The 14,647-nt window shown below is 45.2% G+C and overlaps 1 protein-coding gene across 3 annotated transcripts in view; it reads left to right on the top strand.

Moving 5' to 3' along the window:
- The window catches only part of COBLL1 (cordon-bleu WH2 repeat protein like 1), a 166,103-nt gene that overhangs the window by 131,330 nt on the left and 20,126 nt on the right, over positions 1-14,647 (top strand). For all 3 annotated transcript variants that reach the window (XM_088474830.1, XM_088474829.1, XM_088474831.1), the window contains 3 exons: positions 1,365-1,604; positions 4,127-4,277; positions 8,020-8,091. In XM_088474830.1, the coding sequence (XP_088330956.1) occupies positions 1,365-1,604; positions 4,127-4,277; positions 8,020-8,091 (463 nt within the window). The remainder of the gene's footprint in view (positions 1-1,364; positions 1,605-4,126; positions 4,278-8,019; positions 8,092-14,647) is intronic.

Raw genomic sequence — 14,647 nt, 5'->3', positions numbered from 1 at the left:
AAAAGCTGCACTGTGTCCAATTCTGTGGTTAGCGAGGCCTCTAAAGCGGTCTTATCTTAAAGGGCACATCCACTAGCAGATAGTGGAACGACAGTACGATTATAACATTGTTATCGTACAGTTGTTTCTCTTCCCCTGCTGTGTCTACACTGAACAATATGTTGTTCAGTGTAGGCACCCTCCCTCACCCCTGAACATGGTCTATATGTCGTTATCGGCAGATTGACCAGCATGTACAGGCGATGATTGATGTCGGAAACGACCAGCGGGAGCTCGCATGGCTGGTCGTTTCCGACATTATAGTGCACGAATTAAGGAGAGATCGAACAATGTTGTTATTATTCAATCGCTCATTAATATCGCCAAGTGGATGTGTGCCTTAAGTGTATCAATCCCCTATATAGCTCTTCAGTGATGTCACTAGTACATTAGTGAATGCATAGGCTTCATTCTCATGAATATTGGTTTAGCCAAGAAATGGGTACATATTTCATTACTGGCTAGTGTCTGACTATGACCTTAATGGCCTCTATTGAGGTAATATTCTATTGACCATTTAATGAAATGTTTAATCTTTAATTTTTTTTCAATATTTTTTTTTAAGAAATTGCACAATATTATTATATACTTATATTTTGCTCAATATTGATAATGTACATTAATTGGAATAAACAAAATTGGTGGACAAAAAATGTTGGATTACTTCGGAATAAGGCATGAAATTACAAGTACATATATGTACATATACGTCCTGGCATTCCTATAGTTAGGTTTTTTCATTGCTTCCTAAACTACAGTACCTGTAACTAATTTCATCCCTGTCTGCACTGGACTTTGAAACCCACCTTATCTCCAAAACCGAACCAATCCACGGAATGTCCTACCTTCATTATGTCACTCACTCACAAAGCCCTCAACCCCTCTCCTCCTTCCTATATTTCAAACCTCATTGCTTTTCTAATGACTGCCTTCTCCCTCTTCAGGATTTCTCAGGTATTGCACGCAACCTCTGAAATGCCCTCTCACAATCAGACTTTCATCCAGCCTTCAAATGTGCCCTTAAGACTCCTCTCCCCTCTTAAGACTACCACCAATCCTACTAACTCTCCATCCTCTGCACTCCCCAACTCTGCTCCCATCTCCCTCTTTGTGTCTACCCACAACCCTTCTAGAATGTAAGCTTTTGCTACTATATAATTAGCAGGTTGTAATAATGGACATATTTAAATTTGTAAACCTGTCTTTAACTATCTGTTGTACTTATGTCATTTTGTTGTATGTTCTATCCTATATATGGCGCTATGGAACCATGTGTGACATATAAAAAAAAGATAATAAAATAACTTGTTCTGTCTTCTGTCCAGACTAACAGTGCCCCCGCTACTCCATTGCTCAATAAAACAAGACCATCAAATGTAGTGAGAACGAACACTGTCTCAAATTCCCATGATTCTAACACAATGCCTTCTGATGCTCCAAAGAAACGGAAAGCCCCACTGCCTCCTATGTACCCGCCACATAATGCCACAAACAACATAACCCGCGGGCAAATTCGTACTTCATCTTTTGTTGTAAAGTCTGTCAGTGTTGAGGAAACAGAAAGGGTATGTGATTTTTGATTTCATTTGAATGTACTTAAAATGGAATTAAACACCAAAAATGTAAATAGAAATATCTGTGTGTGCCTTAACTATTATATACTTTCCTATAGCCACCAGCTGTATAACTGAAGTGCTTGTTATCTAGTGGCCGTCATCAAAAACTTTTATATTATTTTTTTTTTTTATCTTCCTGGTTATGGTGAAAACTAATTTTCTTGACTGTGGGGTCTATGTACTAAGCCTTGGATAGAGATAAAGTGGACCGAGCTAAAATACCAACCAGCTCCTGTCACTTTACAGGCTGTGTTTGCAAAATGACAGGAGCTGATTGGTTGGTACTTTATCTCCGTCCACTTAATCTCTCTCCAAGGCTTAGTACATAGGACCTCATTCAGAGCCGCTCGCTCTCAATGAGGGCGGCCGCTTTTTTTTTTTAAAAGCCGGGCTCCTGGCCACTCGCTAAGCTGTGGGTGACCACCCACAGCTGTTGCGAGCGGCCAGGGCTTGCGACGAGACCCTTGTGGTAGCCCCAGTGAGCTTCCTGCTCTAATAGAGCTGGAAGCTCACTACTGACATCACTGGTGACGTCAGTAGGGCCGCCCACAAACGGCAGGCGTTCCTTCCTTCCAGCCACCCCCCCACCCCGCCTACAAAACGGGGCGAGCTGTCGATCAACATCGACAGCCGGCCCGTTTGTAGTGAGCCCCGGAGCGAGTGAATTTCTCACTCGCTACGAGGCTTGCGCACGCCGCACATGCGCAATGCTCAATCATCAACCCGCTTGCAAGCGGGTCTGAATCATGCCCATAGACCCCTGTGAGGCTTATTTGCGTCAGTTTACCCACTGGCGTTAGGAAGACTCCAGATCCACTGTACATGTGGCGATTAACCAGCAATTGAAAAACAATGCTCTAAACAAGATACTGACTTTCATTGTTGAAACATAGGGGGTCATTCAGACCCACTCGCAAGCGTCAGTACGCTCGCAAGTGGGTCGATGTTCCCCACTGCGCATGCGCACGACGGAGGGAGCTCCGTCATGCGCATGCGCGAGACCCGGACTGCGACAGCCAAGCTATCGCTCCGGGTCTCGCACCAAAGGGGGCGTGCTGTCGATGTTGATTGACAGCACGCCCCCTTTGGTGGGCGTGCCGGGGGTGTGCCTGCCAGACGGAGGCGTTCCCAAGGGAACGACTACCATCAGAAGCCGGCCCACTGACATCACTAGTGATGTCAGTGGGAGTGATTTTGGCTCTGATAGAGCCAAAATCACTCCAGGGCTTGTGGCAGGGAAACCCTACCGCAGGGTCTCCGTCGCAAGTCCGATGGTCGCGATGGTCAAGACCATCGCGACCATCTTTTTGGACGCTCGTATATGCTGTGGGTGGTGACCCACAGCTATACGAGCGTCCAGGAGGACGCTCCATTTTAATGGAGGAGGGCCCTGATTCAGAGCGAGCGCTCTGGTCAGAGCGTCCGGCTCTGAATCAGGCCCATAGTCTAGTTGCTCTGCAATGTCTGTAAATGAGCAGTGTCTAGATTTCTACTAAATTGTTGGATTAGTTTAAGTGAACTCGAAGTTTTAAACATGTTATAAAAAAACAAAACAAACCTGCTGTAGTGTATCCGATTGAGTAGTGTACTATATATTAAACACAAATCATCTACGATAGTTAAATTTACTTTTTCCTCTTTAATGCAACATTTGTTGACCTAGGAAATAAAGCTGATAGGGCTACACTGAATTCAGGATTCCTGGCTAGAAAGAGTGAGGTTTAGCTCTGGATCCTAATTCCATTCCGTTTTGAGCTGTGTACACACTGATAGATATATCGCCCGTGAACGGGTGATATATGTATAGTGTATCGCCGGGTGTGTACAGCGGATATGTCTGTGAATGACGTAGTTCACAGACCTATCCGATCGGCTGTGTAGCACAGTAGATGGCCGACATATCAGAAAGATATATCGGCCATCTGCTGGTGTGTACGGGCGATCTTCCGATCGCCCATACACATGCTGTGGCATCCGGTGGTGATTAACAGCTCAACTGGACAGGCGATTTAAATGCCCACCCGTTTGAGCTGCCATTTTTCGACTTTATTACACACTGGGCGGGATGCATGACACGTCGCAGGTGGGATACGATGCATCCCGCAGCTCTTCGCATGCATGCCGGCATTGCATGTCGATCAGGAAGATGGCTTTACCCACCGCAACCAAGCCCCAGATTGCATCACATTCCAGGGCTTGGTGCATTTGTGCAATGCAGTCACACCCATATTTTTGGGGTTTGACTGCATTTCTACCTTTCCTACATCCCGCGAAATATAGCTAAACTTAGTGAATTGGTATAAGGTGTTTTGCACATCTTTGATTGCACATTTGTTTTATTTTGATTTACACAATACAGATGGAATTATGGGCTATAGCATGTGTGCATATTTTTATGTGTAGATATAAATATACACATACATACATACACTAATCTATTATTAAGATACAGTAATATTATTTCTTTGTAGACCCTACCTGGATTTGACCGATGCCGGACTGGCTCTTTTCAGCATAGCATGACCTCTTCATTTGACTCTTCTCTGAGAAGGACAAAGCGGAAAGCCCCACTGCCACCATCCCCACCTCCGAAAAACCTGCAGGACAGTAACAAGGAGAATGGTAATGGAATTGGTAGTGTTCTTCTATCTAAGTACATGTTTGGATCTCCCAATACTGCTTGCTTAATATACAAAGTCGGTACTTGTGTACTTTACGGACTCATTGCAGAGAGAACCCAATGAATGTTTTAAATGGTACATGTGTACTTTACTGACACAAGTACCGAAAGTTGTCCCAACCTAAAGAAGAAGAAACTTGTCCCCTCACGGGCTCGCTGGGCTCGCCGCGCTTCGGGCTCACTACGCTTGCCACCAGGTTTTATTCCCCCTCTATGCCCACTTGGATGGTAGGGAATGACGTTGGACACTGGGAATGACGCTGGACACTGGCTGATGACGTCAGGGTCCTCTCCGTGAAGGGGATTTAGACATTAACATGATTGATGATAATAATAATAACAATGAGTGCAGAACACTTGGGTTCTCTCTGCAATGAGTCCGTAAAGTACATAAGTACCAGAAAGTCTATAATAGCAATATACACTACAGTATGTATCATTTATTGTCTGTGTATACATTTACATTTGTTAACAGTGAGTTTAACAAGCTATAGATAGAGGGAAAACAGAATGCATTTTATATGCCTGATGGAATTTAACCCCTTCGCTGCTAAGGTTGAGCCTGACTCTTTCTGCAGATGTACAATGTGGAGGCTGAAGGACGAGTCAGACTGGTCCTCTACAGTGGGGGCTTAAAAAAATAAAAATAAAACTGTTTTACCTTAGTCCACTGGTCCTGACAGTTGTCAGGCCGGATCGGGAAGTGCCAACTGGAGTTTTGTCAAAATGAATAAATAAATAAAGTATAATTAAAAAGAATGGAGGAGAGCGATTATAAGTGCCTCTATGTCACTAACCGTGGTATCTACAATGATGAGATACCACTCATTTGAAAGAGGGGAGTATCCCCTTTCAACAGAGTTGAGTGTGATCACGAGAAATTAACCCCCTGCACTACAGTCCAGGGTTGGGGAAAGATCTCCCCCAACCTGGCATCCAATAATGAAGGGGCACCCTCTTTAGAAAAAGGGGGTTCCCTCTTTTAAATTAATTTGTCCCCTTAGATCTTATTGTCTGGTGATCAGCTGTGGTTACCCAGTGCTACGGAAAACACTTTTTTATGTTTATAGACGGGGGGCTCTTTGTGCCTGCTTATGCGCTTATGCCCAATATAGCACCTAACATATGGAATCACCCATATTTGAAAGAGAGGAGTCCCATCTATCAAAGGATGCGGGAAGCCTAGAAGCTATTGTCTGGTGTTCACCTGTGATCCCCAGACAATATTACACTGCGCTGTGGAAAACAAACTTTTTCCATATATGGGTGTGCACTGGGTATCCTCTTACGCCCATAATTGCAACACGGGGGGCACTCACATTTGAAAAAGGGCAGACCACTCTTTCGAAAAGTGTGGATTTGTAGCAGCTATTGTCTGCTTACAGAAACATTTTGTTTGGGGAAGGCATATCGTGCCCTAACTTAATGCCCCACGTGATGACACCCTCCTTTTTTAAGCAATGTGCCCCCTTAGTAGTTGTCTGATTACCAGTCAGTGATTTAAATAGCATATACACATATAAAATTCCACACTGGGGGGATCTAAAGCACAGATCTTCCCCATATTGCAAATAAAAAGTATGGTGGACGCTCATATCAGCTTAATGATATTGCACAGGTGCTTGTAAAGGGCACACTGAACCACAGAAAAAAAGGGATATTCCCTCCAGCACACTGCAGCAATATCAACAAAAATACATGATAATAGAAATTCAGAGGTATTAGTTGCATACAATGCATCACCACTTAATTCACATAGATACTTTTTCATCACCTTTCTATTTGTTTATTATTTATGTAATTTTAATTCTTTCTCATTATATTAACACTTATTGATTATCTTTACACATCTATTCTTTACACTTCACTATCACCTTTTTTCCCTTTTTTGTGTGATGCCCTGTGGATGGTCCTTGGCTGGATTCTTTTGGGGTGCCCTGCGGCCTCCGACATGAACCCCTTAATGTTAGGGACGCCGGTATAGAGGAGCCTTGACGCTGGCCCGGCACTTAATCATATATTTGCAAATGTATGCAACTAATACCTCTGAATTTCTATTATTATATAGGATTCAAGTATTTTTGTTGATATTGCTGCAGTGTGCTGGAGGAAGTATCCCTTTTTTTCTGTGCTTCCCCATATTGCATCATATAAAAAAGGGAGTCTCATCATTTATTGTGATAAGTTATCTAGTTGGCTGGGCTGCGATACTATTCCTAAATAGTATAGTTAGCGTTTAAATTGAGACAGCAAAAACAAAAATAAAAAGTCTTCTTATTTTCAAGTGTAGAATCAGGCCCAGACATGTGGGGTGTGCTATCAGTGCCGCCACAGAGTGGAGTGGAGATGTTGCCCATAGCAACCAATCAGATTCTAGCTTTTATCTTCAATATAGAAGGTGCTAGTTAAATAAGTAGAATCTGATTGGTTACTATGGGCAACATCTCCACTGCTGAAAAATTTCACTTTACTAAAAATATGCCCCTAGGCTCTGTCAGAATACATTTAGAAGCAAGGATTAAAATTTAAAGTGGTGTCCACTTTTTATGGTCTGATTTTGTGTAGTCCTATTAAAGTTAAGGGGTGGCGTTTTGGTGCTCGGTTGCTGGTTCTTAATAGTGGTTTCCTGGTTGGGAGATCTCTTCCCTCTTTGGAAGTTCCATCTGGTTATTGTGATTGTCTGCTATGTATTTGGCAGCAAAGAACGTTAGCAGTGGCTGTCTTATTGTAGGCTTTGAGGTGCTCTGCCCGCTAATACATGGGTTTAGACTTATTCTATATTGTTAGGGTCAACGACACCACCAGTGTCGGTGGGCCTTTTTATGTGTCATTGGCAGAGGGAATTTGGATACGTTCAGTTGTTGGTGATAGGTTGATAGCTGGTCCCTAACTAAACCTTGAGTTGTTGGCAATGGGCTGGCAGTTGGACCCCATGTAAGCCGTTAGTTGTTGGCAATGGGCTGGCAGTTGGCCCCCATGTAAGCCGTTAGTTGTAGGCAGTGGGCTGGCAGTTGGCCCCCATGTAAGCCGTTAGTAGTTGGTTATGGGCTGGCAGTTGGCCCCCATGTAAGCCATTAGTTGTTGGTTATGGACTGGCAGTTGGCCCCCATGTAAGCCGTTAGTTGTTGGTTATGGGCTGGCAGTTGGCCCCCATGTAAGCCGTTAGTTTTAGTGATTGACTGGCAGCTGGCCTCCATCTACACCTTTTTATTTGATTATTTGGACAAGATGGTGACACTGTGTATAGGACCCTTCTTTCTTTGCCACCATACCTTTTCCCTCCTCTCAATAAATAATTCTGACCCTTTTGTCCTCCAATATCTCTGTCTTATTGTAGATTTGTTTTTTCCCTGTATTCAGCTGGAGTATAAATATAGGCTAACATCAGCTGATGGGTAGTTTAGTAGTTATTATTCAGTGGCCAGATCATGTTGGATAGATGTAGAGTATAATAGTATGATCATTATTTGCATTGATCAGGTCATGTGGGAGGGCATAGTCTGCGTAGACTGTGTAATTCTGTTGGGTATGTTTTTTGTATGAAATGTATTTTTATAATGCACTGCACAATATATACATTGCATGGCTTTAAAGGATCAACAAAGTATTTTGCATAAGAATTTACCCTATAGCAAAAAATATTTTAAATAGTTGTGTTTTTTTCACCTGTTCCTTTTATGTCAGGTGTGTCAGAAGAAACCAATCACCTGAAAGCTTCCGATGATGAAAAAAACAACCACATGATATCTCACACAGGTAAATATTTGTGGGCTCATATACTGTATATCCTATGCTGGACATGCCAATTGTATTACAACAGTGTATTATATTAGAATCATATTATTCACTCAGGAGATGAAGACATTAAGAATTTGTATTATTTAGAGATGAGCGGTTCGGATTTTGTGGAATCCGAACATAGGGGATCCGAGTCCACCCGAACCCTGTCTGACTCGGATCCCTGTTCAGGGCCGAACGGCGGCCTCCTGATGTCGGATTCTCGCGAGAGAATCTGACATCAGGCCTCTTCTAGTGTAGGAGAGACCGCTGTGATAGCGGTCTGCCCTACAGAGACACAAACACACAGTCGCCATCGGCAGCTGTGTGTTTGTAATAGCAGCCAATGAGAGTCAGGCAGACTCTCATTGGCAGCTGCACGAAGGGAGCCGGTTGGAGCTCACTCTCTGTCTTCCGGCTCCCTCTTCGCGTAATAGAGCAGAGCGGACGGCGGCAGGAGCGGGGATTCAGGTAAGTTTTTTTTTTTTTTCTTTTTTTTTAATTTGTGTGTTTGTAAGGGGGCGCTACTGGGGGCCTGCTAATGGGGGCATACTGTTACTGGGGGCATGCTATGGGGGCACTACTACTGGGGCTTACTAATGGGGGCAATACTACTGGGGGGCATACTACTGGGGGGCATGCTAATGGGGGCACTGGTACTGGGGGACATACTACTACTGGGGGCCTGCTAATGGGGTCACTACTACTGGGGGCCTGCTAATGGGGGCATACTACTACTGGGGGTCTGCTTATGGGGGCTTGCTACTACTGGGGGCCTGCTAATGGGGGCACTACTACTGGGGGTCTGCTTATGGGGGCACTACTACTGGGGGCATACTAATGGGGGCACTACTACTGGGGGTCTTCTTATGGGGGGACTACTACTGGGGGCTTGCTACTACTGTGGCACTGGTACTGGGGGCACTACTACTGGGGGCCTGCTAATGGGGGCACTACCACTGGGGGGCATACTACTACTGGGGGCACTGCATAGTGGGCCCTACTACTAAGGGGACTGCATAGGTGGCACCACTACTGGGGGCATTGTATAAGTGGCACTACTACTGTGGGCATTGTATAAGGGGGATTACTACTGTGGGCACTGTGTAAAAGGGGCACTACTGTGGGCACTGTGTAAAAGGGGCACTACTGTGGGCATTGTGTAAAAGGGGCACTGTTGTGGGCATTGTGTAAAAGGGTCACTACTGTGGGCATTGTGTAAAAGGGGGACTACTGTATGTCGTAACATAAATAAGAGACTACTTTATGGTGTATTGTGAATCAGGGGCACTATGGGCCTGATTCAGACCCACTCGCGAGCGCTGAGCACTCGCAAGCGGGTCGATGTTGCCCAAGTGCGCATGCGCACGACGGAGGCGGTTCCGTCGTGCGCATGCGCGAGACCCGAATAACGATAGCCAAGCCGTCGTTATGGGTCTCGCACCAAAGGGGGCGTGCTGTCGATGGTGATTGACAGCATGCCCGCTTTGGTGGGCGTGCCGGGGGCGTGGCTGCCTAGACGGAAGCATTCTCATGGGAACGCCTACCGTCTGGGGCCGGCCCCACTGACATCACTAGTGATGTCAGTGGGAGTGCTTTTGGCTCTGATAGAGGCAAAAGCACTCCAGGGCTTGCGGCAGACGAGACCCTACCACAAGGGTCTCCGTCGCAAGCCAGATGGTCGCGATGGTCTTGACCATCGCGACCATCATTTTGGCCGCTCGCTATAGCTGTGGGTGGTCACTCACAGCTATGCGAGCGGCCAGGAGGCCGCTCCAAAAAGTAAGAGGGACGGCACTGATTCAGAGCGAGCGCTCTGTCAGAGCGTCCGGCTCTGAATCAGGCCCTATGTGCGGTGTAATGTGAATAAGATTGTGCAGTGTGACTCCTTGGGCCGTAGCCCACTATGTAACAAATACTGTGATTCTGCTGGCCGTACCCCACTGGGTGGGTGCACTACTTTTTATTTCTGCCACTGCTGTGTGGCAATGTGTCATAGATGTGCTTTAAACTGCGGTGTCTGTGCTGCTGCTTTGTCGCTTGGTAACCAGTCTGCTCACTGCAACCTTTGGCTAATAATGGTGAAAACAATATTATAAACTATGAGGTGATCTAAATTGACTGTAAATTACTGGAAATTAAGGTTATTGATGTTAATAATACTCTAGGAAGAAAAAAAAACCCAATTTATGTGATTTTAGCTTTTTTTTTTGTCAATTTTTGTAAAAAATCCAAATCCAAAGCCGACAAAAATGGTCTGGCGCACATCCCTAGTATTATTTATGTGGGATTGCCCTTTTTGCACTGGTATGGCTAATGGGGACCCCATTACATGCATCAGAGAGCTACCGTCGTGCTTGTTTTTGGCCAGGGAAGATTTTTGAACAAGCTTCCATTAAGCACGTTTAAACTGTGGGGCAGGATGCTCCCCATTTTTACTATATGTGGAGCGCTGGATAGGTTAGGAAAGATTAGTACCTTAAATAGAAAACCTTATTGCCCTCACATTTTGAGAAAATAATGCGTATCCAATATAAAATACCACTGACCTTTGCTGTCTTTCACCTCTCTAACACGCTATTTATTTATATAGCGCACACAAATTCCGGAGCACTGTCCAGAGAATATATTGGCCATTCACATCCGTTCCTGCCCCAGTGGAGCTTACAATCCATATTCCATATCACATGCACACACACATTAGGGTTAATTTTGATGGGAGTCAATTAACCTACCAGTATATTTTTGGGGTGTGGGAGGAAACCGGAGTACGCGGAGGAAACCGTACCAAGCACAGGGAGAATTTACAAACTCCACACAGGGCCGTGGTGAGAATCGAACCCACAACCTCAGTGCTGTGAGGCAGCAATGCTAACCATTACACAGTCTGTATTGCATCTCGTTTCCACCATTCTGCCCTGCCGTCATCACTGTACTATAATATATTGCGTCAGTGCTATATACTACATACTGTTAGTGATTCAGATGTTTCATGTACTTGTAAACCTTTAGTCATGTGGTTTTGCACATAGATACAGGTAGCTTAATTGTATCACTGAAACTAAAACCTCTAGATAAAATATGCTACAGCAGCTTGTCATTCTCTTGTTCGTTTATACAGTCGTGTAGCGCCACCTGCTGTGATATAGCAGAACTGCAGACATTTGATGCTGCTTGTATAGTATTTTGTGATCAATATTCAACTGGTTGCTAAAATACGTCCACTATTAAAATTAAATATGTCTAATGATTTATCTTCCCATCTTACAACTTATACGTGTACATTTAAATGTTTTGGACTCTAAAATGCTGCATGTCGGAGTAGTTTAAAACAATATTACTGTTCGGAATGGAAATTCAGAGGCATATTTATAATTTATCATAACTTGGAATTTTGGCCCATAGTGACACAGAACGCTGCCTACCGCCTCACAGTAAAAATATAAATGTAGTCTATTTGTATTTAACAAACCCATTACGCCGGGACAGATCTTGCGTAAAAGCAGTGTCCCACAAAAGTACCTTCGTTGGCGGTGCATTTAGGGCAAACAGAGGTATTTACTGTGGAGCAATATGACCTGTACAGGACTTGACACTTACACCTAATTGCGACTTGGAAGGTGAGAATGACGTTCAGGCATAAATTATGATTTTTTTTTTGCGTATTTTAGAAAGATTGTTTTTATACATGTGAAGGAGAGATCTACCTTTTCATGTATAAAATGTATTCAAACCTGATAGTGAATGCTTATGCTATGTATTTATTTTAAAACTGCAGGTTTTTAGAAGTGAAGATGTTGCCCATAGCAACCAATCAGTCTACTTATCATGTATCTAGTGCCTTCTAGACGATAATAGCTAGAATCTGATTGGTCGCTATGGGCAACAACTCCACTTTGAAAAATCTGTACTATACCCCTAAGTGTATCTGACTTAGGCTGCCATTTTTGCGCACAATTGCATACATTGCCATTTGAAAGATATCTTTCAAGTCGTTGGTGGTACAATTGTACCGTGTGTATGCACCATTAGTATGAGTCTGAAAGCAACTCTCAAGCCTCTAAAGTGGTGAGAGAATAGCTCCCCCTGTCATTCCCTCACTATATGCTTTTTCCACATCCCAGGCTGTTTAGTATGAATTACTAGATTGGCTCATCATCACTATTTCAGCCAGAAGGTGTATGATATCTAACTAATATCTGGTTCCATTGAGGCTTCCCTGGACAATGCCAGATTAAATTTAAGCAACAGGAATTAGATTACTCATTCTTACCTGGAAAGCCCTCATCAGCACAATCCCTTTATGCATCTTAAATCTCATCTCAAAATACTTTCCCTCTCATCCTCTTAGATCTATCTCTGACCTGCAACTCACCTCATCTCTGATAACCGTCTCTCCCACTAACAAGATTTCTCTTGTGTCGCTATTTACTTATGGAATTCCTACAGGGCCAGTTCCCCAGTCTTCAGATCTTTAAATTAGGGATGTGCAGGCTCGGTTCTACTCGGTTCCGTTTGGTTTTTTTTACCGAATCTTATTGGGCATCAGCTGTCACGAGTTTTGGATAGCCAATAAGATTCGGTAAAAAAAAACGAACGGAATCGAGTAGAACCGAGCCTGCACATCCCTACTTTAAATGCTGTCTGACAATCTTACTCTACTCCCTCCTATATTACTCACACTAATACACCCTTACACTGGTCCCAATATCCACTCAGAGCCACTCTTCCTCCTCTTGTTTCCAATTGTAATGTAAGCCCTCTCATAAGCAAGGCCCTCCTGTTATCTGTTTATTTTGTCTACCTTGTTTATACCTGCTTTAGGTATGATTTGTTTTCCTGTCCGACCCTGCGGAACATTGTGATTGTTATCCCTGATATGGGAGGCGCTACAGATGACACAAGGTGTATTTTGAATGGAGATAACCTCTGTGCTCACATTGTGAGATGTCATAAAGCATGTTTATGCTAGGGATGTGCGCCGGACCATTTTTGCCGGATTTGGATTTGGTTCTAATTCGTCGTCCGACTTTGGATTTGGATTTGCCAAACTGCGGTGACTGGCTTTGGATTTGGATTTGGATTTTTTTACAAAAATTGACAAAAAAAGCTAAAATCACATAAATTGGTCTTTTTTTTCTTCCTAGAGTATTATTAACCTCAATAACATTAATTTCCAGTCAATTTAGACCATATCACAGCTTATAATATTGTTTTCAACATTATTGGCCAAAGGTTGCAGTGAGCTGACTGGTTACTAAGCGACAAAGCAGCGGCACAACGACACAGACACCACAGTATAAAGCACATCTATGACACATTGCCACACAGCAGTGGCAGAAATGAAAAGTAGTGCACCCACCCAGTGGGGTACGGCCAGCAGAGTCACAGTACTTGTTTACAAAGTGGGCTACGGCCCTAGGAGTCACAGTGCACAATCTTATTAGCATTACACCGCACATAGGGCCTGATTCACATTACACCATAAAGTAGTGTCTCTTATTTATGTTACGACACACAGTAGTGCCCCTTTTACACAATGCCCACAGTAGTGACCCTTTTACACAATGCCCACAGTAGCGGTGTCCCTTACACAATGTCCCCCAGCAGTGGTGCCCCCTATGCAGTCCCCTTAGTAGTACGGTCCACTATGCAGTGCCCCCAGTTGAATGCTCCCCAGTAGTATGCCCCCCATTAGCAGGCCCCCCCCAGTAGTATGTCCCCCATTAGCAGGCCCCCCCAGTAGTATGCCCCCCATTAGCATGCCACCCAGTAGTATGCCCCCCCAGTAGTATGGCTCCCCCAGTAGTATGGCTCCCCCAGTAGCAGGCCCCCCCAGTAGTAGGCTGCTCCAGTAGTAGCCCCCCCTGTAGTATGGGCCCCCCCTGTAGTATGGCCCCCCCTGTAGTAGGCCCCCCCAGTAGTATGGCCCCCCCCAGTAGCAGGCCCCTCAGTAGTATGGCCCCCCCAGTAGCAGACCCCCCCCAGTAGTATAGCCCCCCCCAGTAGCAGGCCCCTCTGTAGTATGGCCCCCCAGTAGTATAGCCCTGCCCAGTAGCAGACCCCCCCCAGTAGTGCAGACCCCCCCAGTAGTATAGCCCCCCCCCAGTAGCAGGCCCCTCTGTAGTATGGCCCCCCAATAGTGCAGATCCCCCCCAGTAGTATGGCCCCCCCCAGTAGCAGACCCCCCCCCAGTAGTATAGCCCCCCCAGTAGCAGGCCCCTCTGTAGTATGGCCCCCCCAGTAGTATGGCCCCCCCCAGTAGCAGGCCCCTCAGTAGTATGGCCCCCCCAGTAGCAGACCCCCCCCAGTAGTATAGCCCCCCCCAGTAGCAGGCCCCTCTGTAGTATGGCCCCCCAGTAGTATAGCCCTGCCCAGTAGCAGACCCCCCCAGTAGTGCAGACCCCCCCAGTAGTATAGCCCCCCCCCAGTAGCAGGCCCCTCTGTAGTATGGCCCCCCAATAGTGCAGATCCCCCCCAGTAGTATGGCCCCCCCAGTAGCAGACCCCCCCCCAGTAGTATAGCCCCCCCAGTA

The sequence above is a fragment of the Taudactylus pleione genome, unplaced genomic scaffold, assembly GCF_031769625.1.
Source record: "Taudactylus pleione unplaced genomic scaffold, aTauple2 ptg000156l, whole genome shotgun sequence".
Classification (NCBI taxonomy): domain Eukaryota; kingdom Metazoa; phylum Chordata; class Amphibia; order Anura; family Myobatrachidae; genus Taudactylus; species Taudactylus pleione.
This window is presented reverse-complemented; position numbering and strand designations above follow the sequence as displayed.